The 27,379-nt window shown below is 41.8% G+C and overlaps 2 protein-coding genes across 12 annotated transcripts in view; one reads left to right on the top strand and one right to left on the bottom strand.

The window, feature by feature from the left end:
- Positions 1-27,379, bottom strand: part of LOC134226558 (sodium-dependent transporter bedraggled-like) — an 822,794-nt gene that overhangs the window by 561,028 nt on the left and 234,387 nt on the right. The window lies entirely within an intron of this gene.
- Positions 235-27,379, top strand: LOC134226545 (probable cytochrome P450 9f2). Of its 7 annotated transcripts, none has more exons than XM_062707385.1 (3): positions 235-385; positions 554-789; positions 846-2,398. In XM_062707385.1, the coding sequence occupies exons 2-3, from the start codon at positions 566-568 to the stop codon at positions 2,233-2,235; spliced, it is 1,614 nt and encodes a 537-aa protein (XP_062563369.1). In that variant the 5' UTR covers positions 235-385; positions 554-565; the 3' UTR covers positions 2,236-2,398. The 7 variants fall into 7 exon arrangements, with proteins under 7 accessions (XP_062563369.1, XP_062563374.1, XP_062563373.1 ...); XM_062707390.1 differs by lacking the exons at positions 554-789; positions 846-2,398 and adding exons at positions 25,544-25,779; positions 25,835-27,379 and having other exon boundaries at positions 237-407; XM_062707389.1 differs by lacking the exons at positions 554-789; positions 846-2,398 and adding exons at positions 25,544-25,779; positions 25,835-27,379 and having other exon boundaries at positions 241-385.

Raw genomic sequence — 27,379 nt, 5'->3', positions numbered from 1 at the left:
CAAGAGGTGGTGATCGTAATTACTGACATCGTCGCGCCGTCGTCTCCATGGTGATGTTATTTGTGGCGAACTTCATAGCGCTGCAAACAAAAACAAACCGGACGCCGGTGATTGCTATGTTTGCAAGCGCCACTCTGAATGCGTGAAGTCACAGCCCGCAGATATCTGCTGTATGTGTGATGGGTCAGTGAATGCGTAGTAGAAATATTGTTGGATTATTCGAATCGCATTACATACGACAGTCAGTCATCTGCGATACTTGAAGTGAAGTGGTTGGACGGGGATTTTTCTTCAAAGCATACTACGATTACCGTTGAAGCTGAAAAAAAGTCGACAGCAGTAGCAGTCTATGCCGGCAATCCATCTCCGACACATCTAATTATTAGTATGGATAGCGGGCGTGAACCGTGGGTCGTCAATTTCATCAACGATTGTCATCATTCAAATTGCTAGCGGTTACGACCGAGACAATTGAGTGTTACGATCATGATTGACACTGTGACCTCTACAGTTTACTCCGCCTAATAACGATCGTACATTGTTATCTTTGAAGAATTCCTTGATTATGATGCTGGATTTCATCAACCCTTACTATCTATTGCCAATTGTGTTGGCTATTATGATCATCATTTACCGACGGGTGTCCACCCACTATGGCTACTTCCGCGACAAACCGATTCCATCGATGACGCCCGTCCCAATTTTTGGGAGCAATCTTCCCTTGTTGATGAAGAAATGCACCTTTTTCGAACACATACAAGGGATATACAACCAGTTCCCGAACGCCAAGTGAGATCACATCAGAAAGCTTTATTCCCCCACTAATCAATTTTATCCATTTGCAGGGCGCTCGGCTTCTACGATATGACCACTCGGTTTATCATGCTGCGCGATGCGGAGCTGATCAAGAAGGTGCTGATCAAGGATTTCGACTACTTCGTCGATCGGCGAACGGTGTTTGCCGAGGATGCAACCGAAAAGGACAACGTTTTAATCACGAAAACGCTGCTGATGTTGACGGGACAGAAGTGGAGAGACATGCGGGCGACACTAAGTCCAGCGTTTACCGGCAGCAAGATGCGAGCCATGTTTGAACTGATAGTCACCTACAGTGACCGGATGGTGAACATTTTGAGGGGACAAGCTAGTGAGAAAGGGTTTGTGGATTATGAGATGAAAGAATTCTGCTCCAGAATATGCTCCGATATCATTGCGACCTGTGCCTATGGCTTGGAAGTGGAGTCGTTGGCGAATCGCGAAAACGATTTCTACATGATGGGGAAGAAGATGATAAACTTCGGTAAAGCATCATTTTTCGTGAAATTTATTTTGTACACTCTATTTCCAAAGTTGATGAAAAAACTGCAGGTGGATTTGTTTGATGGTGAACAAATAAAATATTTTACTGAGATTATTAAAGACACGATTAAAACTCGAGATGCACATGGAATAGTACGACCGGACATGATCCATCTGTTGATGCAGGCCCGGAAGGGAGTTCTGAGACATCAAAAGGAGTCGGCAGATGCAAGCGCAGGATTTGCTACGGTCGAAGAATCCGATGTCGGCAAGGTTGAGGCAAAAGAAATGACTGAAATGGAGCTTGTCGCGCAGTGCTTTATCTTCTTCATTGCTGGGTTCGAAGCCATTTCAACGCAAATGACACTCGTGTTCTACGAACTGGCCGCCAACCCGGACGTTCAAAAGAAATTGTACGAGGAAATAGCGAATACGCATGACCAATTGCAGGGAACTCCACTCACGTACGATACGTTACAACAGATGAAGTACCTGGATATGGTGACTTCAGAAGTTCTCCGGTTATGGTCTGGGCCAGCTACCGATCGGAAATGTGTTCGAGACTACGTGCTCGATGACGGCGAAGGATTAAAATTCACCATCGATGCGGGAACTTGCGTGATGATTCCAAGCTATGGTATCCACCGGGATCCAAAGTACTACCCCGAACCGGACAAGTTCGATCCGGAGCGTTTTAGCGAAGAGCGCAGAGCCAGTATCGACATGACAATGTACTTGCCATTTGGCGCGGGGCCTAGGAATTGTATCGGGTCGCGATTTGCCCTAATGGAGATGAAGGCCCTCGTTTACGCACTGCTGCTAAACTTTAGTGTTGAACGGAACGAGAAAACTCAGGTGCCAATACAGTTTCCGAAGGGGTTCGCACCGTTGTTTGGGCAGAATGGTTTGCATTTGCGGTTGAAGGTTAGACAGTGAAGTTGTGTGATGAAGATCTACATATATTAAAGAATTTAAAACAAAATGCCATGTCCGAAACGTATATTGTCATGTTAGTATAAGTGTATTTTATGTAAAATTGTTATGATAATGAATTTAACAAAGAGAATCGTATATAATAAAAGCAATACACACGTTTGTATAGGAATAGACATTATAATCGACCTTCCACAATCCTTTTTTTCACGAATATCCAAATCACCAATGTGGGACGAGATAATTCCTTTACCTCTCCTTACAGCAAATCGTAAGGCAAATCAATATAATGATCACTATTTCACTCGGTACTCCTCCCAAGATTTCGGTTCGGATTAGTCGAATTAGCGAACAGTTCTAGAAATTCGTTCCAAAGGACTACATTTTGTTTATCAGTGATCAGCTTTTCAGTGATCTTTCTGTCGCGTTTTAAAGGAACACTTGCCGGCTGCAAATGGTCAATACGCAATTATTCCCATGATTTTGCTCTCAAAAAATCAGCTATTTATGACAAACTCCTTGAATTATCCATCATTCGATCTATTTGGTGGTCATGGAAGGACAATCAAAAGCTATATGGCTTCAGATTGCTTCAACGGATGATTCGATAAAATTGACGAAATGTTTAAAGAGCCCATTTATGCGTAAGCCAGGTTTCAAATACGATTTTTGGTTCTCCACATATTACTTACATTCATCATGTTCTAAACTCTATGTGGACATCGATACAAGAATTAAAAAACATTTGCAGGAATATTTGAAGCATAAAAAAAACTTCATTTATTTCCACCTCTTCCTCCCATCTAACACAATTTCTTTAATAGCTTCAAATTTGTTTGGAATCCATTGAAGTACCAGTTTTCTAGAATCAACTCCGTTTTTATTCCGCTTTCATTTTTTAATATTTTAGCCTCTTTTTTGATTGTTCGTTTAAATTAGAAAATAATATGTCTTTCAAATATTGGCACAGCAAAACATGTTTATTAATATATCACGTTCATAACAATCAAACAGAGACTTGCTGCTAATTGAATAACTACCTAATAAATTATTCCAATTAGCAAAGGCGACTAACAGGATAGAGATCGTAGTTTGCCATGCACGCGACTGGTCGCAAATTTTGAGGCGTATTTTTATCCGCTATTTGGAGAATTTAATTTTGGATACACGCGGCAATGAATCATGAAGGGAGCTCTGTCGGTACATGCAGCATTTTGCGACAGAAAATAATTTGTTTATTTTTTGTCTATTGGAGCATTAAAAAAATGTGTGGGTCAATCAAGGGCCTGCTTTTCCACCCGAAAGGTCTCCGAAAAAGATGATATCCATCGTAAAAGGGCTGTAAAAGGCAACGATATTGTAGGAAAGGTTAGGGATAAAAATTAAAAAAATATAAAAAAAAAGTCACATTAGTAACTTCTGTAAAACAAATGATAATGGATATCATAAACGAATTGAAAAGGTGTTATTTGTTGAATTGGATGAAACCATTGTCGTAACTAGCCTCGATGCCTAGCCCCTTTGGCCCCTTCATCTATTTTCGTTATTTTGAGCTTCTTTTCAAAAACTCTTGAATATCTTACCACTCTTATTTTAACGAATGAATCAATTTGAAATTCAATTCAAGCCAAGTAAATAGTTCTCATTCACCAGGCTCATGTGCTGTAAGGCATAACGGATCCGTATTTCTTTAATTTTTTCCATAGTTCGTTTTGATAATCGCTTCTGTAGTTCATCCATGCTGATGCTGATTTTTTACAGGGAACATTCGCTACTCAGGGTTTCTTAGGGGCACTTTTTAATTGGGTCAAAACCCGATATTTGCTAGTTGGTTTGAGGCTGTGCTCCAATAAACGAACGATCGTTGTATTGTCTATCCGGATAAAAGTTAGTAGACTTGTGGATTTTTGAATTTTTCTCGAGATACAGGCAATTAACCCAACGTCGGAAGTAGTGTGCTGGATTCACTTAAAGATGTTGACTATTTTTGTTTAATGCCGTCGTCATAATCTGGCATTGACGTACTGATCTTTCGGATGTGAACGGACGTCGAATCTTGGAGCCATGAATGGTAGTGCAGTCAGGCAGACCTCATCCCTCAGTGATAATGGTGGTAGATCTCTTCGTTTCTGCAATACTTTTCTGAAGCGTTCCCTGATTATGATGAGTCGTTGACTGTTGGATTCACTGAGTAGAAGTTTTATCAGAACTAGGAACGTGGCGCCTTTTTGCCTTTCTCGTACAACAAAGTTGTACCAGAAGGCTATAATTTCACTCCAAAAGCTAAATTTTGATAGAAGGCTCGGAGACCCATAGTGTTATATACCAATCGACTCAGCTCGAGAAACTGAGCACATGTCTGACTGTGTGTGTGTGTGTGTGTGTGTAGCCCTGGAATTTTTATTGTTAAACACGTTTCATATAGAAGGACTTGACCGATTCGAGTGCAACTAGTATCATTCGACGGATAAACTTTCCTAGTTGGACACTATTGTTTTTGTTTGCTAATATCTCATGCGGTTTGAATAAAATTTCTATTTTTCTTTTATCAAATACGCTGTGTACATGCACATTTTAAATCATTAATCAATTTAGCCGTGACGCAATCCATTACTCTCATAGTTGAGTTATTTTTAAGCAGCGTGATATAATCGCATCAAAGCTATTAACCGCCTAAATGTAGGCAATTTACGTTGCATTTACCATACTAATTCGAATTCAACACATTGAATCGAGAAAGGCATAATCACCACTGGGGGATAAATTTGGGTTTTTATTTTGTTATGGCTTACTTTGAAGAACCATAATTAAAAATACCGCAAATTATAACGAATCAAATTATTCTCGATAATTTTTACTAATAGATAAGGAATAGCGGTGATGAAGCCTTACTTTGCCGCCGAAAAGTGAATCTATAGCTCTGACCACGACCCACACAATTATAGTTACGCTTGCTTTTAAGGCTTTAGGACAATTAGACAACTTAGGGACCATTTCTTCATCTTCGCTTAACGTTTTAACTAGGTTTTTCGTCTAAGCAAAGCTGACCTTTAGTGATAAACAAATGGAGACAATTTATTGACAGCTATACGCAACATAATCTACATACAACTAGTATAGATTTAAACTGAATAATGTAGGAAACATGTAATAACTAAGACAGACAAAATGATAGGAGAATTAAACATTGTAAAACGATATGACACCGTACTAAACATAACATAATTAAACATAATTATGACTGAGGATACGAAAAGAATGAAAATAGAAACATAAAGCTCGATCCACTTAGTATTGGCCGGCGCCTCTGGTGGCCGTACCGAGAAGTAAAATACATCACATCGTTGCGGAAGGTTTGTTTAATTTATGGTGAAAGTTTCATCAGTATTGATGCTTACATTCAAAAGTTATCTAAAATGGAACGCGAGACATGGGAACAAATTTTGCACACTCAGATCGCGTAGATAAAAACAATCGTAGAAGTGGAACATACGACCAGAAACTAGGGAGTGAGTGCTAGTAGTGGACCCCGTGCGTATAATGGACCCCCTGAACAAAAACCGAGAGTTTACGCTTGCATCTACAATTTCCTGCAAACTTCCATAGGATAAAGTTGCTTTACTTATCAGGGTAGTAGTTCCATACAATTGTTTTGCACTAGGAGACTGAAATTTAGTTATATTAACTAACTTATGAATGTAAACGCGCTAGAGGGTCCATTACTAGCACAGAAGGGGGGGTCCATAATAGGCAACAGGAACATGTGGAAATGGAACATGTAAATCAAATGGGGGGACCATAATACGTATGTAAACAAACTCGATGTTGCGTATTATGGACCCGGGGGTGGCCATAATAGGCAACCTGGCTACATAATTTTAAAATACATATTTGAGTAGTAAAAATGATTGTTTTACCATGTGTTATGTACGAAACGCGATGCTGATACCTGTTGCTTGTCATCTAGTGTTGCAGAATGACAATTTGACATGAGTCTTACTCTAGCGAAGCGCTTGAAGTAAGTTTCCGTCGTTAAGGGGTCCATTACTAGCACTCACTCCCTACAAGTGAAAGTCTGCAGAGCAGTTCGGAACCATTTTGGGATTTCCTTGCGTGATTTAGCGAAAAGGTTCACTGCGCCTACAGCACAGCTCACTTAATCTGTTGGCGCGAAAGTTTCAAGTCGTATGATGTCCCAAGCGTCCCAACAGGACCCTGAAACAGATCCTGGTTTCTAAACATCGCGCAAGAAAGCTGGTCGAGCAAGTTCTGACGAAATACAATTTATGTATTATGACAGACGATGAAATTAATTTTAAAATTGACTATCAATTCCCGGGATACAAGTTTTACCTTTCCAAACGGAAAGGTAACTCCCCAGGAAACTTCAAATATGTTTATGCAGGCAAGATTGCTCACAAATTGATAGTATGTCAAAGCATCTGCAGTTGTGGAAAGAAAACTAAAGTTTTCATCACTGGAGCGACCATAAATGGGCAAATATACAAGGAGGAGTGTCTTCAAAAGCGATTTTTGCCATCCATTCAATCACACGACTGTCCGGTGTTGCTTTGGCCTGACTTATCAAGCTGCCATTACAGACGGGATGTAATGGAATGGCATAAACTGAATGATAATGACGTTATTGAAAAAAATAACAACCCACCAAAATGCCAAAATTTTCGTCCCAACGAAAAATATTAGGCAATTATCATAGGGAAACTTGAGAAATGGTGCAAAACAATCAGAAAACCATCTTATATGGAGAAGTGGTGTGAAAAAATGGCAGATTAAGTTGACCGTTCTACTGTGCAAAAAAAAGCGAGTGAGAGTGAGAGTAAAGTTCGAAAATTTATCCGAAATGCCAATGAATAATTTTTCGATATTTTTTCCTTCAAAGTTTACTAAATTCCCTGTATAATAAAACCTGAACCACCTTTTTAAGTACTTTTTTGGCAAAGAAATGTCTAATTTCGTGCGAAAAAAAAAGTGAGTAGGCTTTGAACGGAACGGAAGCATTTTTTCGCGTGTGACAAATTTTTTCCCGAAAAAAGTTATTTTTCAATTGTAGCACTAATAAGTGTAAAGTGTAAGTGTAAATCTAGAATAAAACCTAGCTGAAATAGGCTGAAATGCCGGAGAGAAAGTGAATGAAGCATATTTACCCCGTTATGATCGCCCACTGCTGATTAGGACCTGCTGATAATCGCTGGAAGTGTGATATCTTATCTGTACAACGAACCCAACTGAAGCCCGTAGCAGCATAGCTGATCAGTGACAAACGAAACTCTTGAGTGCGTTTCAGGTTTCTTCTTTAGATGATGTTGCTGTGTATCACTCGGACTAAACTAAGTACCAGTTTTTATTTATATATTTATTCACATATTCAACCTCTTCGTTACCTACAGCTGTTTTTGCATGTTAACTGAACAAAAGATTTTTTCAAAGAATCGCAAACCCTTACCCTGTGGTGGGTATTAACTGTTTCCGCAAAATTTCAAAAATTTAAAACTATAGAAATTCAGAATTAGTCGAAAATTACGAAAGAACAAGAAATCGCTTTAATTTTGTTATTTAGTAAATCTATATTCTTTTTCGGGGAAGGGGAGAAACTTTTCCCCTGTTTTTCCGCAATCGGAAGAAATTTTGTTCTAGCATATATCAGTAGAGTCCCTCCAGACAAGTGATCACTATGTAGTGCCTTTTTTCGGATTGCCAACTGTATTAACTTCACTGGCCGGTATGGGTGTTTGGACCCCCTAGAGATTATTTTAGTAGCCACGCAAAATTTGAATAATTTTACTTCAGCCAATTCTACTATTTTGTTTACAGCTCAAAGACAAACATATACAACATGAGCTATTGTGATAAAAATACATTCCTTCACAATTTCAGGACATTCTGATTTTAAATAAGTCGTCAATTTAATATTGAGACACGCATTAGTCAGCAATATAAAAACTAGGCGAAAAATATAACAAATAAATAAATTTGATCTCAGATGTGTAATTTTAGGTACATTTGAAAAATTTAATGAAGTATTGGCTCGAACAATATGTATTGAGTAGATGGCATAGGAAGGAGGAACAGTTTCCCTAAATTCATAGATTGCATGTTTTTCCCGAATTTCATAACACATTTCTTTCATAAATATGAACAGCAAGTCGAGAAATTAGAGTGCTTCTCACTATTAATTACAAACCAAATTTCATAAAGAGGGTTCAATTCTCCCGATTTCTAGGAATACTCCTAAAAATAGAGTGTATATCAAGAACAATAACATTTTCCAGATATACATATTGTCTGCACGAGAGTATGTGCGATACCCGCGTGATTTATCAATTTTTGACTGTGAAACACCGGAATGAGAAAAATTTACGATTCGGTTAGCATTATTGTTTAAAATTTGTTAACCTTCTTGAAAAAGAATGCATGTTGCGAAGGCAACGAAATAGAGATGAATTTCCAAATATTTGAACGACGTGTATTTATTGCATATACTGATGACGACGTTAAAAATTTCCTACCAGAAAAGGGGTCCAATACGGTAGATTAGCACTCATTGTACATAATATGTTTCTAGTTGTATATATGTATAATCTACTATAGTTTCATTTCTAGTTTTGGCAATATAAGCATAGATATAAGCAGACTTACGTTTAGTGTCCCTTTTGTATGTTCCTTCGTATTTAGGTTTAGAATCTGGGATCGAAATGCTGTCGTGATGTGAATTATGTTTGCTTTATGTAGTATAACTTGTACGGGACCGCAGTATTTAGAATAGAACTAGACAATAAGGATTAATACAGTAAGTTTACTTTAGCTTATAGCAATAATTAAGGACTGCATGGAACTAACCTACGATTCAGAATTGCCGCACTATTTTTCTTGTTCGACGATTATTTATAGGTTTTAGCAATAATATAGTATAAGGTATCAAATTCACACTATTTTAGGTAGGATAGACAATTTGTTGGTAATTTTAAGTAGATAACTAAGAGAAATTAAATTTCAGCTAATGTAGGCTCTCACGCTTGTTTACTTTCTGCCGCAATAGATACCGAGATTGATTTTTCCCTATTGTTCTAAGTACCTGACATAGTAGTATTACTCATCCAGTGGGCGAACACAATTTCTACGGCTGGATGTGCGGTGCTAAACAAAGAAGTTTTGCAACATTCTCCCCCCAGTACTTCGAGACCATTGAATCGATGTACTCACTCAATAGCACCGACGTCTAACACTGCTATTTTTGTTGCCGGCCTCTCGAGAAGTCCACTTGTTGTCTGTACAGTCACTCGACGTACCTGACCGTCCTTAGCGTGAACCGCTTCAACCACACGTCCTCGTGGCCAGCAGTTTCTCGGGAGGTTACAGTCGACGACTAGTACTAGATCCCCCTTTTGGATTGGCTTTGCAGGCTGAAACCATTTTGTCCTGCGGGTTATAGTAGGCAGGTACTCGGCTACCCACTTTTTCCAGAAGTTGTCGGCGTACAGCTGGGCCATCCTCCACGATCTTTTCAGCACAATTGCTCTGTCGTCGAAGGCGATCGGGGGCTTGCTTCCATTAGCAGAACCCAACAGAAAATGGTTCGGTGTTAAAGGCGGTTCCATGTCGTTTTCAAGGGGTATGTCAGTGAGCGGTCTTGAGTTCAGGATCATCTCAATCTCTATAAGCATGGTTCGTAGGATTTCATCAGATGGCAAGCGGGGAGGATCGAAGTCGTTCATGGTTTTCTTGACGGACTGAATCAAGCGTTCCCAGCAACCTCCAAAGTGCGGAGAAGCTGGTGGATTGAATGTCCACTTCGTATTAGGACTCACGAACTCGACCATGAGCTTTTCTTCGTTGACCTTTTTCAGGGCTTCGCGTAACTCTCGGGAAGCTCCGATGAAGTTTGTCCCGCGGTCACTTAATATTTCCAGCGGCATCCCCCTTCTGGCAATGAAGCTTCGTAGCGCTAGGATGCACGAATCTGTCGTCAATGAGTGAGCGACTTCGATGTGTACACCCCTGGTTGTCATACAGGTCAGCAAGACACCCCACCTTTTTTCCGTTCGTCTTCCTACAAGTACGGACATTGGCCCAAAATAATCAATTCCCGTATATGAGAATGGTCGCTGAAATGCTGCCAGTCGGGCTCGAGGTAGATTTCCCATTTCTGGGGGCTGCGGGTGTGTCTGTCGTATTTTGCACCGCTGACAATTCTTGCGAACACGGTCGAACTCTGATCGGAGGCGGGGAATGTTATACTTCATCCGGATCTGGTTCAATGCTGTTTGATTATTTTGATGACGATACGTTGCATGATAGCTAGCTATCAATAAGTTGGTTACGTGATTCTGCCTTGGAAGTATGATAGGATTTTTGGTTCCTTCATCTACCCATTCGCACGCATTGATTCGCCCTTGCATTCTGAGGACACCCTGCTTATCAATGGTTGGGCTCAGCTTGTACAACGGACTGGTTTTCGGCAGAATGCGCTCCCATGGGTGAGACTCAGGTTTACTGTTGCGGAGCAACTGGACTTCATCTGGATAAGCCTGGTGCTGAACCAAACGATAAATTGTGTTCTCAGCAAGACTCAGCTCTTCCTGTGTTAAGGGTCCCAGCTGCATTGATACTTTCTTCTTGCGATTACAAAGATTGTCGATAAACCGGTGAACATATCCAATCGTTCTTAGTAACCGATTCCATTTAGAGAAGCGGTCAAAGTTTACTAGTAGTGGAGCGACAGCTGTGTGGTGGAGAATGCTGGGTCGAATTTCCTCCATGGTTACGCCTTGATTTCCACTATCTACGGGCCACTGCTCTTCGGGCTCCAACAAAAAATCGGGTCCGCGGAACCAACGACTGCTTGGTTGAAAGTCCGGCAACCTTTGCCACTTCGTGCCTTCGTCTGCTACATTTTTCTTTGTTGACAGCCACTTCCACTCGCTCACCTTCGATGTATCAAGTAGTTCACTCACCCTGAATGCCACGAATTGGCTATATCGTCGGTGGTCCGATCGCAACCAGCAGACAACATCACGGGAGTCGGTCCAGAAAACGCGACGCATGATCCTCAATCGATGTGACTTGACGATGGAATCGGCGAGTCGAGAACCAATCACAGCAGCCTGAAGCTCAAGGCGAGGTATGGAAAGGAACTTCAGAGGGGAAACACGTGTCTTCGATCCAACCAGCGAGCATTCAACCTTTCCTTTTTCTTCGAACCTGAAATAGGCAACAGCAGCTATCCCGTTCTCACTGGCGTCGCAGAAAATATGCAATTCCAAATTACTTGTCGGATTGGCGGACGTTTCGATTCTGTAGCAGCGAGGAATGTTGACTTGACGGACGCGAGGTAGCACTTCAACCCATGTCAACCATCTTTCAGCTAGCTTTCCGCTGATCTCGTCATCCCAGCCGCATCCTGCACGCCAGATTTCTTGTAGCAGGATCTTCAAGTAGATCAGGAAATTAGCGATGAGTCCTACTGGATCATATATTGCCATCAACGTCCTCAGCACTTCACGTTTCGTGGGCATTCTAACACCTGACAGTAGTTCGACATCGTGCTTCGGTAATAACTTAAAGGTGAACGTATCTGTGGTTGTATTCCACCACATCCCCAGCACCTTTTCCGTTGGCATTTCAGCATGAAACCCTAAAATTTTCTCTGCGGTGCTGTTATCATGCAGATTTGCGAGGACCAACCTGGAGTTTGATAACCACTTCCGAATCTCGAAGTCTCCTTCAGAGTGAATGGTCCGCACTTCGTTGGCTAGCTTCACTGCTTCTTCCTCGGTCTCTACACTTCCCAACATGTCGTCGACATAGTGTTCGTACTTGATGGACTCAACCGCTCGCGGGTACTTATCCTTGAACCTATCAGCGTTTAAATTCTTCACGTAGTGTGCACAACTTGGGGAGCAAGCAGCGCCAAAGGTCATTACTATCACTACATATACTTCAGGCTCGTTTTCCGGATTACCATCGTTCCATAGAATCATTTGGCTCCGCTGATCCTGTGCTTTCATTCGAACTTGGAAAAACATTTCTCTGATGTCTCCTACAACCGCGATGCGAAATTCACGGAATTTGTAGAGCACTGTTAAAAGCGATACCAGTTGATCAGGCCCGGTCAGGAGGAATGAATTAAGCGAGACACCGTTGACTTCTGCCGCTGCATCGAAGACTATCCGTAGTTTACCGGGTTTGTTCGGATTTATGACAGGGAAGATAGGCAGAAACCAGTCATTGGGACGCTTCTCCGCCTTCTCCGTTTCTGAAAGCCTCCGGATATACCCCTTTTCTTCATACTCGATCATCTTCACACGCATCGCTGCCGCTAGTTCCGGTTCCCGCATCATCCGCTTCTGGAGGCAGGCAAAACGCTTCAAAGCCATTCGTTTGTTGTTAGGCAGCTGGACCTGATCAAAACGCCACAGTAGGCCGGTCTCGAAGCGGTTTCCAATTAGACGTGTTTCAGTTGCCAGAATCTTCAATGCCCTCTCTTCGTCCTTTGATGGCATTGTGTTATACGTGCCGCTGATTCACAAGGATTCTATTGAAAAGTACTCCTTTAGGGCTACGTCCATTCCTTCTTCTTTCATGCACGGGCATATATGAAAGCTATGATGACCACTGTAGTTAGAGTTGATCGCTCCAGATTCCATAGCACACGGACCGTAAATCATCCATCCAAGACGAGTTCTTGACACCACTGGTTCATGTTCGCCTCCTTCTATGCTTTTCAAAGCATGGCCCAGTCGACAGTTGTCCATTCCAATAAGGATTCGGGGAGAGACATTGTCGTACGGTTCCAGTGGCAATCCATTGAGGAAGCTGTATTTGCTAGCTAATTTTGACACCGATACTGATTGCTTAGGCAGAGAAAGATCTCGGACTGTGTGGACTTCTGGGAGCTCAAATATTTCACTAGTCCCACCCGTGCCAGATATCTTCAGAGCCAGCACTACGGATTCGTTTTCCTCTCGCTGGTGGCCGCCGGTCCAGTCGAGGCACAATGGGTAAGGCTTCCCCTTAAGTCCTAATTCTCTCAACAGACTGTCCTCCATCAGGGTTGCTGAAGAACCGTCGTCGAGAAACGCATAGGTTGTTACTTGTCTCCCTTTACCGTATATCGTCACGGGCACGTAGCGGAATAAAATTCTCCTCGCCATTTTCGAATGCGTGTTACAGCTTTGCGTCGACGAATTCTCGACCAATGGTTTCGCTGATTCCATTGTGGAAGGCTTGCTATACCGCTTGTCGTCGTGCAACAGCTTGTTGTGCATGAACGTACAATCGTTTCTTCCGCAAGGCGTTTTAACTTGACAAGCACCAAAGTGCTTGCGCAAACATTTTTTGCACAATTTCTGCTCCTTAACAATTGTCCAGCGTGACCCAACATCCATATCGAGAAACCTTGGGCACTTTTCAGGACCGCTGCATTCATTCCGACAAATAAGACACCTTCTAGGATCAGCAGCCGGTCGATCATACGAAGGACGTCGATACTAAGATCGCCTTCTGTATGGATGTTGATGTAATTGTTCCCCTTCTGTCCATGTCTCTCTGGTTTTGGGGCGCTGATGGATGGAATAGTGACGATGCTCGCAGCTTCAACCAACTTCCCAACCAATCTCCAGATTCTGTTAACGTTACCCTATTTAGCCCCTGCCGGTGGTACGCCCAATTCAACCTGATAGCCGGCGGCAATCTTTCCGTCAATTCCTGCAGTAGAGCCACGTTGCACATGTACTCATTTAGGCCTGAAGCGGTGATAGTGGCACAAACGTTTTGTACCGCAACTCCGAAGTCGATCAGCGTTTGCAGATTCTCTGCTTTCGGTGGCGGCATCTCACGAATTTTGTTCACTAGCGAATGAACGATGATCTCTGGTCTTCCAAAAAGGGTCTTGAGTGTCGCTAGTACTCCAGGCAGACTAGCAGGCAGTAGCAGCCGACAACGTACCGCTTCCAAGGCCTTTCCTTTAAGGCTTCGTTGTAGTCTTAGCATGTTCTCTTCCTCACTGTATCCACAAATTCTAGTTGAGTGCTCGTAACTTGCTAGGAAGAGTGGCCACTCCTCTGGGTTTCCGGAAAATGTTGGGAGTTCTTTGTTGACCGCTTGACGCGCTGATACTTGGCTTTGACTCAGCAAAGGAACACCAAAGACACTGCTCACATCTGGCTGGAACACGGTCGCTTGAGGATTCATCCCTATGGTTACACCTCTGTCAATCGCTGTGTGCCGCTGTAGAAGCTGTTTTCGTTCTTCCAATTGTCGTCTCTCTAATGCATGTTTCTCTTCCATCAACTTCAACTCCTGCGCTAAATAATTATCGCCCTGGCTTGCATCGTGAACCTGCACTTGAGGTAACGGAATGCTGGTAGAACTAGCAGTTGGTCCTGCTCCAAGGGGCCAATGTAGTGGATGGTTCACAGTACTATCCATCGCTGCCCCACCACTGGCCACATCTAGTAGTTGTTTATTACCTAAACTCCCGGGTAATCAATCGCCGAACGTCATTCGGAGACTATGGTCAGCCGAATTTACTGCCACTCCAGCAATAGCTTGTGTGGGCTGCTTGCTTGACGAACTCGCCGTCGGACCACCCACGTTCAAGCTAGCGGTTTGATGCTGCTGCTCCAATTGCTGTAAGCGTTGCTCTGTTGCATTCAGTTTCTGAATATACTGCTCCCGTTGATCTTTGAGATCCTTCACACGCTGGTCATCCTTCTCCTTGATCATCTTCTCGAACTTCTTTTGCATCATTGCTAATTGCTCCTGCAGATATTTCTCCACGTTCAGACCCGTTGGCTTGCTGGTTCCAGACTTTGGTATAGTTCCGCAATCGGTGATAGGTGTAGACGTGCCGGCTGGAAGTTGTTTTTCTGCCTCAAGACATTTCATGCAGCTCCAATCTTCGTCCTGTACACTTTGACTTACACTAACACACGAGAAGTGATACCACTGTCCACAGGAATCACACGCCACCATACGGCTGTCATCCGGCTTCCTGCATATTTCGCAGCTAACTACCGGCAGATGATCTTTATTCGCTGGAGAAGTTCCCCGCTTGCTTTGACCGTCACCTCTTTTTGACATACCGAACCCCCGATCGTAAACGAAATTTTTAAATTGTTGCGAAGGCAACGAAATAGAGATGAATTTCCAAATATTTGAACGACGTGTATTTATTGCATATACTGATGACGACGTTAAAAATTTCCTACCAGAAAAGGGGTCCAATACGGTAGATTAGCACTCATTGTACATAATATGTTTCTAGTTGTATATATGTATAATCTACTATAGTTTCATTTCTAGTTTTGGCAATATAAGCATAGATATAAGCAGACTTACGTTTAGTGTCCCTTTTGTATGTTCCTTCGTATTTAGGTTTAGAATCTGGGATCGAAATGCTGTCGTGATGTGAATTATGTTTGCTTTATGTAGTATAACTTGTACGGGACCGCAGTATTTAGAATAGAACTAGACAATAAGGATTAATACAGTAAGTTTACTTTAGCTTATAGCAATAATTAAGGACTGCATGGAACTAACCTACGATTCAGAATTGCCGCACTATTTTTCTTGTTCGACGATTATTTATAGGTTTTAGCAATAATATAGTATAAGGTATCAAATTCACACTATTTTTAGGTAGGATAGACAATTTGTTGATAATTTTAAGTAGATAACTAAGAGAAATTAAATTTCAGCTAATGTAGGCTCTCACGCTTGTTTACTTTCTGCCGCAATAGATACCGAGATTGATTTTTCCCTATTGTTCTAAGTACCTGACATAGTAGTATTACTCATCCAGTGGGCGAACACAATTTCTACGGCTGGATGTGCGGTGCTAGGCAAAGTTTTGCAACAATGCATCAGAACCTATATAACCATTTTTACCAAAACAAAAGTCTTCATCTAGATGTGAAGGCAATACTTGATCCCAATTAAAATTATACACTACTGTTCCTATACTGAATTGATTTCATAATGTACGAGGCATTCTGGCGTACTTTTAGCATCTAAACAGCACGACAAAGCTTTGAAAGTTGTCGTTCAGAAAATATCTTACAATGACTGATAATCTTGAATCTTCATTTATTTGTAGAGCATATTATTCAGGATGGCCATTTCCACCAAAAATTTACTCTATAAAAACGCATTGGGATTTTTGCTTTTTGCATCTACTTAGAATTCATTTGTTGATCGAAATCATTATCATATCAGGGGGGAAGGGGAATTTAATTTCTTTTTGCTCTTTTTTCGTTTCAGAGAGCGAGCAAAGGCGCTTAAACCTAGGCTATTAGCCAGGGCAAGGCTAATACCTTCGCCCCATCCGAGGAAAATCATCGGCAAGGATAATGGAGTGACATAAATTTCTTAGCAAAGTCACTCCCAACGTATTTCCACAAATTTTCTATCATTTGCTTATAATGATACTCCTAAACCACATACCCTACCCACCATCCAATTCCTTGACATCTATGAGGGCGTCGGTGAGTCGCTGGCCTCTCGTTAAGTAGATGTCATATCATCATTTCCTTCCCTTTCCTAGTAACGGAGAAGATGGGCGTGGCCGGCAATGATAGCTTTCATGTTTTATCATTTTGGACCCCCAATTGGATTTCCATTGAATCCCAAATGGAAATCCATAAGCAATCGGGGTAAGAAAGGTAAAGAATATACATGACAACTATCAGTATGCAATCTACGAAATACTCCGTTACAACGCAACGCAACGCAACGCAAAGAAATGTCTAATTTCGTGCGGCCAAATACTAAGTGGATCAAGCTTTAGACGTGGAGATCAATCATAAGCCCATCATCAAATTGAAGCTCATGAACTGTCGAATCTTGTTTGGAGGCAATTCCGATGCTGTCGAGGACTATCGTAGCCCACAATGATAGTATTCGGCGTTTTCTCGAAATGAAGTTCAGAATATGTAGTGGTTAAAACTGTGAGTAGAGAATTTTTGATGATTGCTTGGTGAACGGTTCTAAACTGAGGCCTTCTTTGGCCTTTTAGTGCAGTTTTAGAGGCTTTCACTAAACAATCATTAGAGTTTCCTACTTCATCATGAAGCCTTATCCTTAAGTCCCTGGTGTATCATGGACGATATGAATTCCAAATGCACATCGGTGACTTGGCCCCTGGCCCCTTTATAAATCAACTAGCTTTATGTACCCGGCCTTGCTCGGAGTTGCCAGTTTGGTTTGCAGTTTTTTTTTCACAATCGGAAAATAATCAAACCAATTGGTAACATCCACCATAGTCTTATTCCGGGCAAACGCATATTTTTAAAGAAGGGATCACACCCACCATTGCCTTATTCCGAGAAAATGCCTACTTTTAAAGGAGCAATCACATCCACCATCCAGAAGGAAACACATTATTCATTGCTTTTCACTGGGCAAACTATGATTCCGATGAAGGGTAACAATTATCATTGCTTTATACCCAGCAAATGCATGCTTTATATGAATTTTTTTTTTCTGATGATGTTCAGTATTATCCCAAATTCACTTCATGTTAAATGACCTTAGGCCAAATAGTGTTATGTTAATGGCCTGCTTCATTCAGGGTTATGTCATTTTTAGGGAAATTTTATTGTCGAGGATTTGCTATTTATGAAGAATTGTTTTCGGAGCATTGTACAATGTCAAAGAACCTCGGATGAACTAAATAAGAGGGATTTTAAATTAAGTTGTTTTCTATACAATACCCAACCCCAACATTCTCCCACATTTCAAATACTCCTCCCAGCCTCTTTAAAATAATTTTCCTTTGGGTAAACAATACGTGTTTAAATATTTGGTTTGAATTCACCCATGCGATAGAAAGGTATACTAAACTGTTCGTTTAATAAATATGCCCTCTCTCGTTCAGCTATGACAGTCCTTCCTAGCCTGATATAGTCTTCCTTAGACAGAGAATGTGGGTTCCAAATTTGGTGGACATCGGTAAATGGGTTCAGAAGTTATGCTGAATTGATCGCTAACTAAACAATACCCCTCTCTCACAACCTCCCCATTTTAAAAGGACCTACCAATATCCACTAAAATTGTTTCCTTAGGACAGACAATATTTGATACAAATTTGGTTCAAATCGGTCATGAGGCTCAAGCCTTATATTGAGTTGATCGATTGTTAAACAATACCCCTCCCCACATACCATCTCTTATTTCCAAAGCGCATGCCTAACCCCTATCGTCGTCTCCTTAAGATAAAGAATGTGTGTTCCAAATTTGGTTGAAATCGGCTAAGGGGTTCAGAAGGTAAACTGAGTTGATAAATAACTAAGCAATACCGCTACCCTCACCCTCCTCCTTTTTCAAAGAGCATCCCTAACCCCCCTATCGTCGTCTTCTTAAGATAAAGAATGTCTGTTTCATATTTGGTTGAAATCGACCAATGGGTTCAGAAGTTACACTGAGTTGATCGATAACTTAGCAATACCCCTTTTCCAAAGAGCATCCCTAACCCCCCCCCTATCGTCGTCTCCTTAAGATAAAGAATGTGTGTTCAAAATTGGGTAGAGATCGGCCAAGGGGTTCAGAAAGTACACAGAGTTGATCGATTACTAAGCAATACACCTCCCCCCACACTTCAGAAGGTACACTGAGTTGATCCATGACTAAGCAATACCCTTCCCCCCACACCCTCCCCCTTTTCCGAACAGCATCCATAACCGACCTATCGTCGTCTCCTTAAGGTAAAGAATGTGTGTTTTAAATTTGGTTGAGATCGGCCACGGGGTTCAGAAGGTACACTGAGTTGATCGATGACTAAGCAATACACCTCCCCCCACACCCTCCCCCTTTTCCGAACAGCATCCATAACCGACCTATCGTCGTCTCCTTAAGGTAAAGAATGTGTGTTTTAAATTTGGTTGAGATCGGCCAAGGGGTTCAGAAGGTACACTGAGTTGATCGATGACTAAGCAATACACCTCCCCCCACACCCTCCCCCTATCGTCGTCTCCTTAAGATAAAGAATGTGTGTTCCAAATTTGGTTGAGAACGGCCAAAGGGGTTCAGAAAGTACACTGAGTTGATCGATTACTAAGCAATACCCCTCCCCCCACACCCTCCCCCTTTTCCGAACAGCATCCATAACCGACCTATCGTCGTCTCCTTAAGGTAAAGAATGTGTGTTTTAAATTTGGTAGAGATCGGCCAAGGGGTTCAGAAGGTACACTGAGTTGATCCATGACTAAGCAATACCCCTCCCTCCCACCTTTTCCGAACAGCATCCATAACCGACCTATCGTCGTCTCCTTAAGATAAAGAATGTGTGTTCCAAATTTGGTTGAGAACGGCCAAGGGGTTCAGAAAGTACACTGAGTTGATCGATTACTAAGCAATACCCCTCCCCCCACACCCTCCCCCTTTTCCGAACAGCATCCATAACCGACCTATCGTCGTCTCCTTAAGGTAAAGAATGTGTGTTTTAAATTTGGTTGAGATCGGCCACGGGGTTCAGAAGGTACACTGAGTTGATCGATTACTAAGCAATACCCCTCCCCCCACACCCTCCCCCTTTTCCGAACAGCATCCATAACCGACCTATCGTCGTCTCCTTAAGATAAAGAATGTGTGTTCCAAATTTGGTTGAGAACGGCCAAGGGGTTCAGAAAGTACACTAAGTTGATCGATGACTAAGCAATACCCCTCCCCCCACACCCTCGCCTTTTTCCGAACAGCATCCATAACCGCCTATCGTCGTCTCCTTAAGGTAAAGAATGTGTGTTTTAAATTTGGTTGAGATCGGCCAAGGGGTTCAGAAGGTACACTGAATTGATCGATGACTAAGCAATACACCACCCCCACACCCTCCCCCTTTTACGAACAGCATTCATAACCCCCTTATCGTCGTCTCCTTAAGATAAAGAATGTGTGTTCCAAATTTGGTTGAGAACGGCCAAGGGGTTCAGAAAGTACACTAAGTTGATCGATTACTAAGCAATACCCCTCCCCCCACACCCTCCCCCTTTTCCAAACAACATCCATAACCCCCCTATCGTCGTCTCCTTAAGATAAAGAATGAGTGTTCCAAATTTGGTTGAAATCGGTCAATGCGTTCAGAAGTTATGCTGGAACATACATACAAACATTGAGTTTTATATATATAGATAGATAAAAGATAAAATAAATAAAATAAAATGAAAAATACTACAAATTTCGCAGAATTTCCAGAGGAATTCAGAGGAAATTTCGTAGAATTTCTCGAGGAAATTTAGAAAATGCTTCCATGGAGTTTTACAAACAGATGTTAAAGAATATCTCGACGAAATTCCATAAAATTTCCAGGTGAAAATCTAAAAAAAAATTAGGAAATTTAGAAGAATTTCATTAGAACATTTAAGTGATCTTCACTTTAAAATTCCCGAGAATTATTAGAATGTTTTAAGAAATACCGTAGAATTTTCCGAGGAAATCGCGAAAAAAGTTATATAATTTCGAAGTGTTTTTCTAAGAAAATCTGAAGAGTAGCTCGTTGAAATTTTAAAGAATTGCCCTAGAAATTTAGGAAAGGACGCCGCTGCCGCTGATCAAAATGCATGAGCATGAACATGATGACCGTACATTTCGTAGTTGCTACTTCGTGATCGACCAGAAAAATCGCAATTGCACAGGGAACCAATGGATGGAAGCATGGGATTTGCACTCCAACCTCAATGTGCACAGTCCGAGAGCTCTAGTATTTTGGAAGGGTAATAACGGCGCTGGCCACGTCCTCACGGTATTCGGGGGATGGGAAGGAATTGATGATGCAGTCACTCGCCCACTGCAAGCCGAGTTCCTGCGGAATTTTATTGGAATCTGGAGGTTAGGTTTTATTATGACAGAGGTTCGTCTTGGTAAACGGGTAGCCAATGTGATAGTAATGAAAGGGTGGTGGAATAGTATTCTAATTCGATGCCGAAACGAACTTTTTCGCTCATTTCGAATTCTAACAGCTACTTGCTAGAACTAATCAAGTTGTAGTTATAGGGATAGAAGATAGAAATGGTATGAAAGCCCATTTCCAGTTCTAGCAATTGCTAGAACATGAGAAATATCAAGCTCTATCTGGAATAAGGGCGAATGTCGCAAGAGAGAATTCTCTTCGCCGACTTCCCCTCTTTTAAATTAAAGTGACAAGCAGATGATTTCGTTGTGGTTTTTCCCCTCAGAACGAAAGAAAACAATGAAAACTTGCATTCTGAGGTGATAAACCGCGATGAAATACTCTGCTTGTCACTTTTATTTAAAAGAGGAAAAGTCGACGAAGAGAATCCTCTCTTGCGACATTCGCTATTTTACCAGATAGAGCTCGATATATGAAAAGATACATAGTAGGAGAATGGAACGGGGATTGAACCCACGACCTCCTGCGTATGAGGCAGAAGCGGTAGCCATATGACCACCAAGCCCGTATGACGCCGCTGCCACTGATCAAAATGGCGACAAACGCCAGCACACATCTCTAGCCTATTGTCTTTCATCAATTTCATTATGAATACGAAAGATAACTCTTTCAAAATCCAATATGTTGAAAACTGATATAACTGCCAATTAACTTTTCGTATCCTAAGGGGGACCAATTTTATTCTAGGGAAGGCAACAGCTCCGAACGCGACTCAGATGACCAAAATGTGGAACAAATGTGCCAAGGAAGTTGACTTCGGAGGTGTGCAACTTTTGATGCGAGGAATAAAGAAGAAGGTGCGAATTTTCACTGGAAACAAGAAGAAATTATTTGTATCAATATTTTTTCCTTAAAGTACAGTAAATTACCTTTGTTTTGATGTATTAAACCTTATTTGTACGTCAATCCGTTACCGAGATACAGCTGATTTTATAGTTCCGGATTCTAAATGGGCATAGCTTTACGGGGGCAAATGATATTTGGATGATATTTGGGATAAACATCATCCTCAATGTGTAAAAACTGGTCACCAGAAATTAAGCATTACCAGCGCCGGCCATGTACGAATGCAGGTCAATTGAAGAATGGGTTGGAAAATGTTGACGTGATACTCGCTTTGATGGAAGCCGACGAGTCATTTATACTTCCACGAGAAATCACTGGAATATTGGATATAGGGGGTAGGGAATGTAGTTAAGTTCGTTTTGGAAAACAGAATGCCGTGTGTAATGTGTGGTTAGTGTAAACGCACAAAGCAGAGCAAAATATTTCCGATCTCTGGATCGTTCTGCGCTTCGCGTTCGATTGCGCACTAATACATTTTCTATTCGACCACGCAAGGCAGAACAACATAATACGGATCTCGAGATCGTTCTAAGCTTCCAAATCACGATCATTTTCTTTTCGACCGCGCAAGGCAGAACAAAGAATGCGGATATCGAGATCGTCCTACGCTTCAAAACGCATTCAATCGCAAGCATATTAATCTTAAATTTCATGAATTTTAGAGTACGCGAACAACCGAAAACGAATGATTGGGGCGCAAATTGATCTGTTTCTCATTATTGTGATGTTGGCAATGGGCAGACATTGACATTGTGAATTTGGCAAATAATATCTCATTAATGTGATGATAGTAGGTAAGTACGGCAAATCATCCTGATTTTTTGCGGCGTCTATATCCATTGTAAGGGATAGATGCCACATCACTAAATTTTTACTCAAAACGTAAATTGCTTACAAATATAACCTACAAGCTTTTTAGAGGATTCGCGTAATGAAACAAACATGTGGATTCGTAAGAATTTTCACAAAACCGTAAGAAAAACCTTTCTTAAAAATAGTGTTAGAAACTTTATGGCCTCTGCCGCATAAATAAAAGTGTAAAACCATTATATAACTTTTTGGACTGATAAGAATGAGCAGTTACTACTTACGTTATTGTATTCGCCACAAAAGACACACACTCACGTACATTTATGGCGAAATAAATCAAGTCCGTTCTACCAGATCTCTGAAGTGCGGCATCTCACCCGGATTTACCCTATTCTTGCACTGTGCGGTTGTCTGAACTGTTTGCTGAAGGAAGTTTTTAATACTACCCGAAGCTATTTTAATTTCAACTGTGCTTCTCAGCGCTATTTGTACCTACTGATCCCGTTACGATCTTTGCTTGGACCCGTGCCTTCGTTTTACGTTGGATCCGTTTGCGGAAGTAAAATTCCGACCAGCGGTGGTAATCCTTCAAGGACACCGTTCTGGAAAAATAAAAACTCTTAGAAGGTCACGTCTCCACGCTCAGCAATGAGCTTTAACAAAAACAAAAGGAAAAGGGAGTCTCTGAATTCTCCACTTCCTTCCAAGAAACAAGCGCGGAAAAAATAGAAAGAAGCTGAGTACTTCAGATATTCCTTCTATCTTTAACTCTAACACCTATTGAAATGAGCAATCCGTTCGATTTGATTCATGGCGAAATTGAGCGTACCGAATCTTCCTCTAGCCCAGGTGATTCGATTCATGCGAAGAAGCAAAGGATTCCGCCAATTGTGGCATCTGTTACCGGGGGCCCTCCTTAGCCGTTCGGTACGATGCGCGGCTATAAAGCAAAGATTCCCGGTGCCGGCCTAGGCAATTTTCGGTTTGGAAATTGTCTGTCCTGTGCTATCAAAGAATTCCGTCTCATTCCAACATGTGGTTGCCACTATTTCAAAAATTATCAAATCAGCTGTTTTCCTTGACGTTTGTTTTTTTCTATAGACGACTATCTAACGCTCGTTCTTAGCCTAATTCATTGCAAATTTTTCGAAAAACGCCCAATCCCTGTATTGTTCTGTTTTCTAATCCAACAGCTCACTGTTCTAGATGTAGAATCTGAGGCAAGAAAGCAAAATTTCTCAAAAATTGCACGATTTTTTCTCTCCAGAACCAGTCTAGTAAAAAGTCAACGTTTGTACATTATTCATTTTATATATTTTTTACGTTTTCTATCAATTAAGCTATAATTATATTTTTTTCCGTTTGTTGAATTCTATTTACAAACGAATGTTTGTCATTCAAATTTATAATATGTACAACCTTTAATTATTTTCTTTTGGTGAATTATGTACCACCAATGGGTTGAGCCGCAAACGTCGTTCAATGGATAAAACTCACATAATAAAACTGAGCTTGAGCTTGAGCTTGATTGACTGCTCCGTAGTTGCTACTCCATTATGACCAGATCAGCTGTTCTTGTACAGGGAACCAACAGATGTTTGCTTGGGACTAGCACACATCTTCAATGTACAAGTACTGGTGATCTCATTTGTTAAGTCATACTGGCGCCTGCCACGTCAGAATGCAAGTCAATGTAGGGAAGGGGGAGGAAATGATGATGCAATCACTCGCCCACTGCAAGCCGAATATACCTCTGCACTTGCCACGAGTTCATGCGGAATTTGTTGGAATTTTTGGGTTAGGTTCGAGAGGCAGAGGTCCGTCTTGGTTAACGAGTTGCCAATGTGATAGATAGGAAAAAGCAACTGATGGAATTTCTATAAAGCTCTATAGTTCATTTCCAATTCTAGCAGATTACTGTTAGAATACTCAAGTTGAAGGTATAGGAATAGTAATGGAAACGGTATGGAAGTCCATTTCCAGTTCTAGCGGTTGCTAGAACATGAGAAATATAGAGAAAGATACAAAGTATGAGAATGGAACGGACCTGGGATTGAACCCACGACCTCCTGCGTATGAGGCAGAAGCAGTAGCCATATGACTACCAAGCCCGCAGATAAAACTCACATAATAAGACTGATTAACTAACTAACCTACCTACTTTGGTTGATTTCCACCAATTCGAGTAGGTGGGTGATCGTAATTACTGACATCGTCGCGCCGTCGTCTCCATGGTGACGTTATTTGTGGCGAACGTTCATCGCGGTACCAAACAAAACAAACCGGACGCCGGTAATTGCTATGTTTGCAAGCGCCACTCTGAATGCGTGGAGCCACAGCCCGCAGATAACTGCTGTATGTGTGGTGGGTCAGTGAATGCGTAGTAGAAATATTGTTGGATTATTCGAATCGCATTACATACGACAGTCAGTCATCTGCGATACTTGAAGTGAAGTGGTTGGACGGGAATTTTTCTTCAAAGCATACTACGATTACCGTTGTAGCTAAAAAAAAGTCAACAGCAGTAGCAGTCTATGTCGGCAATCCATCTCCGACACATCTAATTATTAGTATGGATAGCGGGCGTGAACCGTGGGTCGTCAATTTCATCAATGATGACACATTCAAATTGCTAGCGGTTACGACCGAGACAATTGAGTGTTACGATCATGATTGACACTGTGACCTCTACAGTTTACTCCGCCTAATAACGATCGTACATTGTTATCTTTGAAGAATTCCTCGATTATGATGCTGGATTTCATCAACCCATACTATCTATTGCCAATCGTTTTGGCGATTATGATCATCATTTACCGACGGGTGTCCACCCACTATGGCTACTTCCGCGACAAACCGATTCCATCGATGACGCCCGTCCCAATTTTTGGGAACAGTCTTCCCTTGTTGATGAAGAAATGTACCTTTTTCGAACACATACAAGGGATATACAACCAGTTTCCAAACGCCAAGTAAGATCACATCATAGAGCTTTATCCCTCACTAATCAATTTTATTCATTTGCAGGGCCCTCGGCTTCTATGATATGACCACTCGGTTTATCATGCTGCGCGATCCGGAACTAATCAAGAAGGTGCTGATCAAGGATTTCGACTACTTCGTCGATCGGCGCTCGGTGTTTGACGATGATACACCCGAAACGGACAAAGTTTTAATCACGAAAACGCTGCTGATGTTGACGGGACAGAAGTGGAGAGACATGCGGGCGACACTAAGTCCAGCGTTTACCGGCAGCAAGATGCGAGCCATGTTTGAACTGATAGTCACCTACAGTGACCGGATGGTGAACATTTTGAGGGGACAAGCTAGTGAGAAAGGGTTTGTGGATTATGAGATGAAAGAATTCTGCTCCAGAATATGCTCCGATATCATTGCGACCTGTGCCTATGGCCTGGAAGTGGAGTCGTTGGCGAATCGCGAAAACGATTTCTACATGATGGGCAAGAAAATGTTGGACTTTGGTAAAGCGTCGTTTTTCGTGAAGATTATTATGTACACTCTGTTTCCAAAGTTGATGAAAAAACTGCAGGTGGATTTGTTTGATGGTGAACAAATAAAATATTTCACGGAGATTATTAGAGACACGATTAAAACTCGGGATGCACATGGCATAGTACGACCGGACATGATCCATCTGTTGATGCAGGCCCGGAAGGGAGTTCTGAGACATCAAAAGGAGTCGGCAGATGCAAGCGCAGGATTTGCTACGGTCGAAGAATCCGATGTCGGCAAGGTTGAGGCAAAAGAAATGACTGAAATGGAGCTTGTCGCGCAGTGCTTTATTTTCTTCATTGCTGGGTTCGAAGCCATTTCAACGCAAATGACACTCGTGTTCTACGAACTGGTCGCCAACCCAGACGTTCAACAGAAATTGTTCGAGGAAATAGCGAACACGCATGAACAATTGCAGGGAACTCCACTCACGTACGACACGTTACAGCAAATGAAGTACCTGGACATGGTGACGTCGGAAGTTCTCCGGCTGTGGTCTGGGCCAGCTACCGATCGGAAATGTGTTCGAGACTACGTGCTCGATGACGGCGAAGGATTAAAATTCACCATCGATGCGGGAACTTGTGTGATGATTCCAAGCTATGGTATCCACCGGGATCCAAAGTACTACCCCGAACCGGACAAGTTCGATCCGGAGCGTTTTAGCGAAGAGCGCAGGGCCAGTATCGACATGACAATGTACTTGCCATTTGGCGCGGGGCCCAGGAATTGTATCGGGTCGCGATTTGCCCTGATGGAGATGAAGGCCCTCGTTTACGCACTGCTGCTAAACTTTAGTGTTGAACGGAACGAGAAAACTCAGGTACCAATACAGTTTCCGAAGGGGTTCGCACCGTTGTTTGGGCAGAATGGTTTGCATTTGCGGTTGAAGATAAGACAGTGAAGTTGTGAATTGAAGAATTTAAAACAAAATGCCATATCCGAAACGTATATTGTCATGTTAGTATAAGTGTATTTTATGTACAATTGTTATGATCATGAATAACAAAGAGAATCGTATATAATAAAAGCACGTTTGTATAGGAATAGACATTATAA

Source organism: Armigeres subalbatus, chromosome 3 (assembly GCF_024139115.2).
Source record: "Armigeres subalbatus isolate Guangzhou_Male chromosome 3, GZ_Asu_2, whole genome shotgun sequence".
Taxonomy (NCBI): domain Eukaryota; kingdom Metazoa; phylum Arthropoda; class Insecta; order Diptera; family Culicidae; genus Armigeres; species Armigeres subalbatus.
Note: the sequence above shows the minus strand (reverse complement) of the source record. Positions and strands in the feature narration are given on the sequence as shown.

What these genes read in the sequence shown, in the direction of transcription:
- LOC134226545 (XM_062707390.1), top strand. Translation starts at nt 25,556, where the DNA reads ATGATGCTGGATTTCATCAACCCATACTATCTATTGCCAATCGTTTTG. An exon ending in AACCAGTTTCCAAACGCCAA is followed by an intron (nt 25,780 to 25,834) that starts GTAAGATCACAT and finishes ATTCATTTGCAG; the next exon opens with GGCCCTCGGCTTCTATGATA.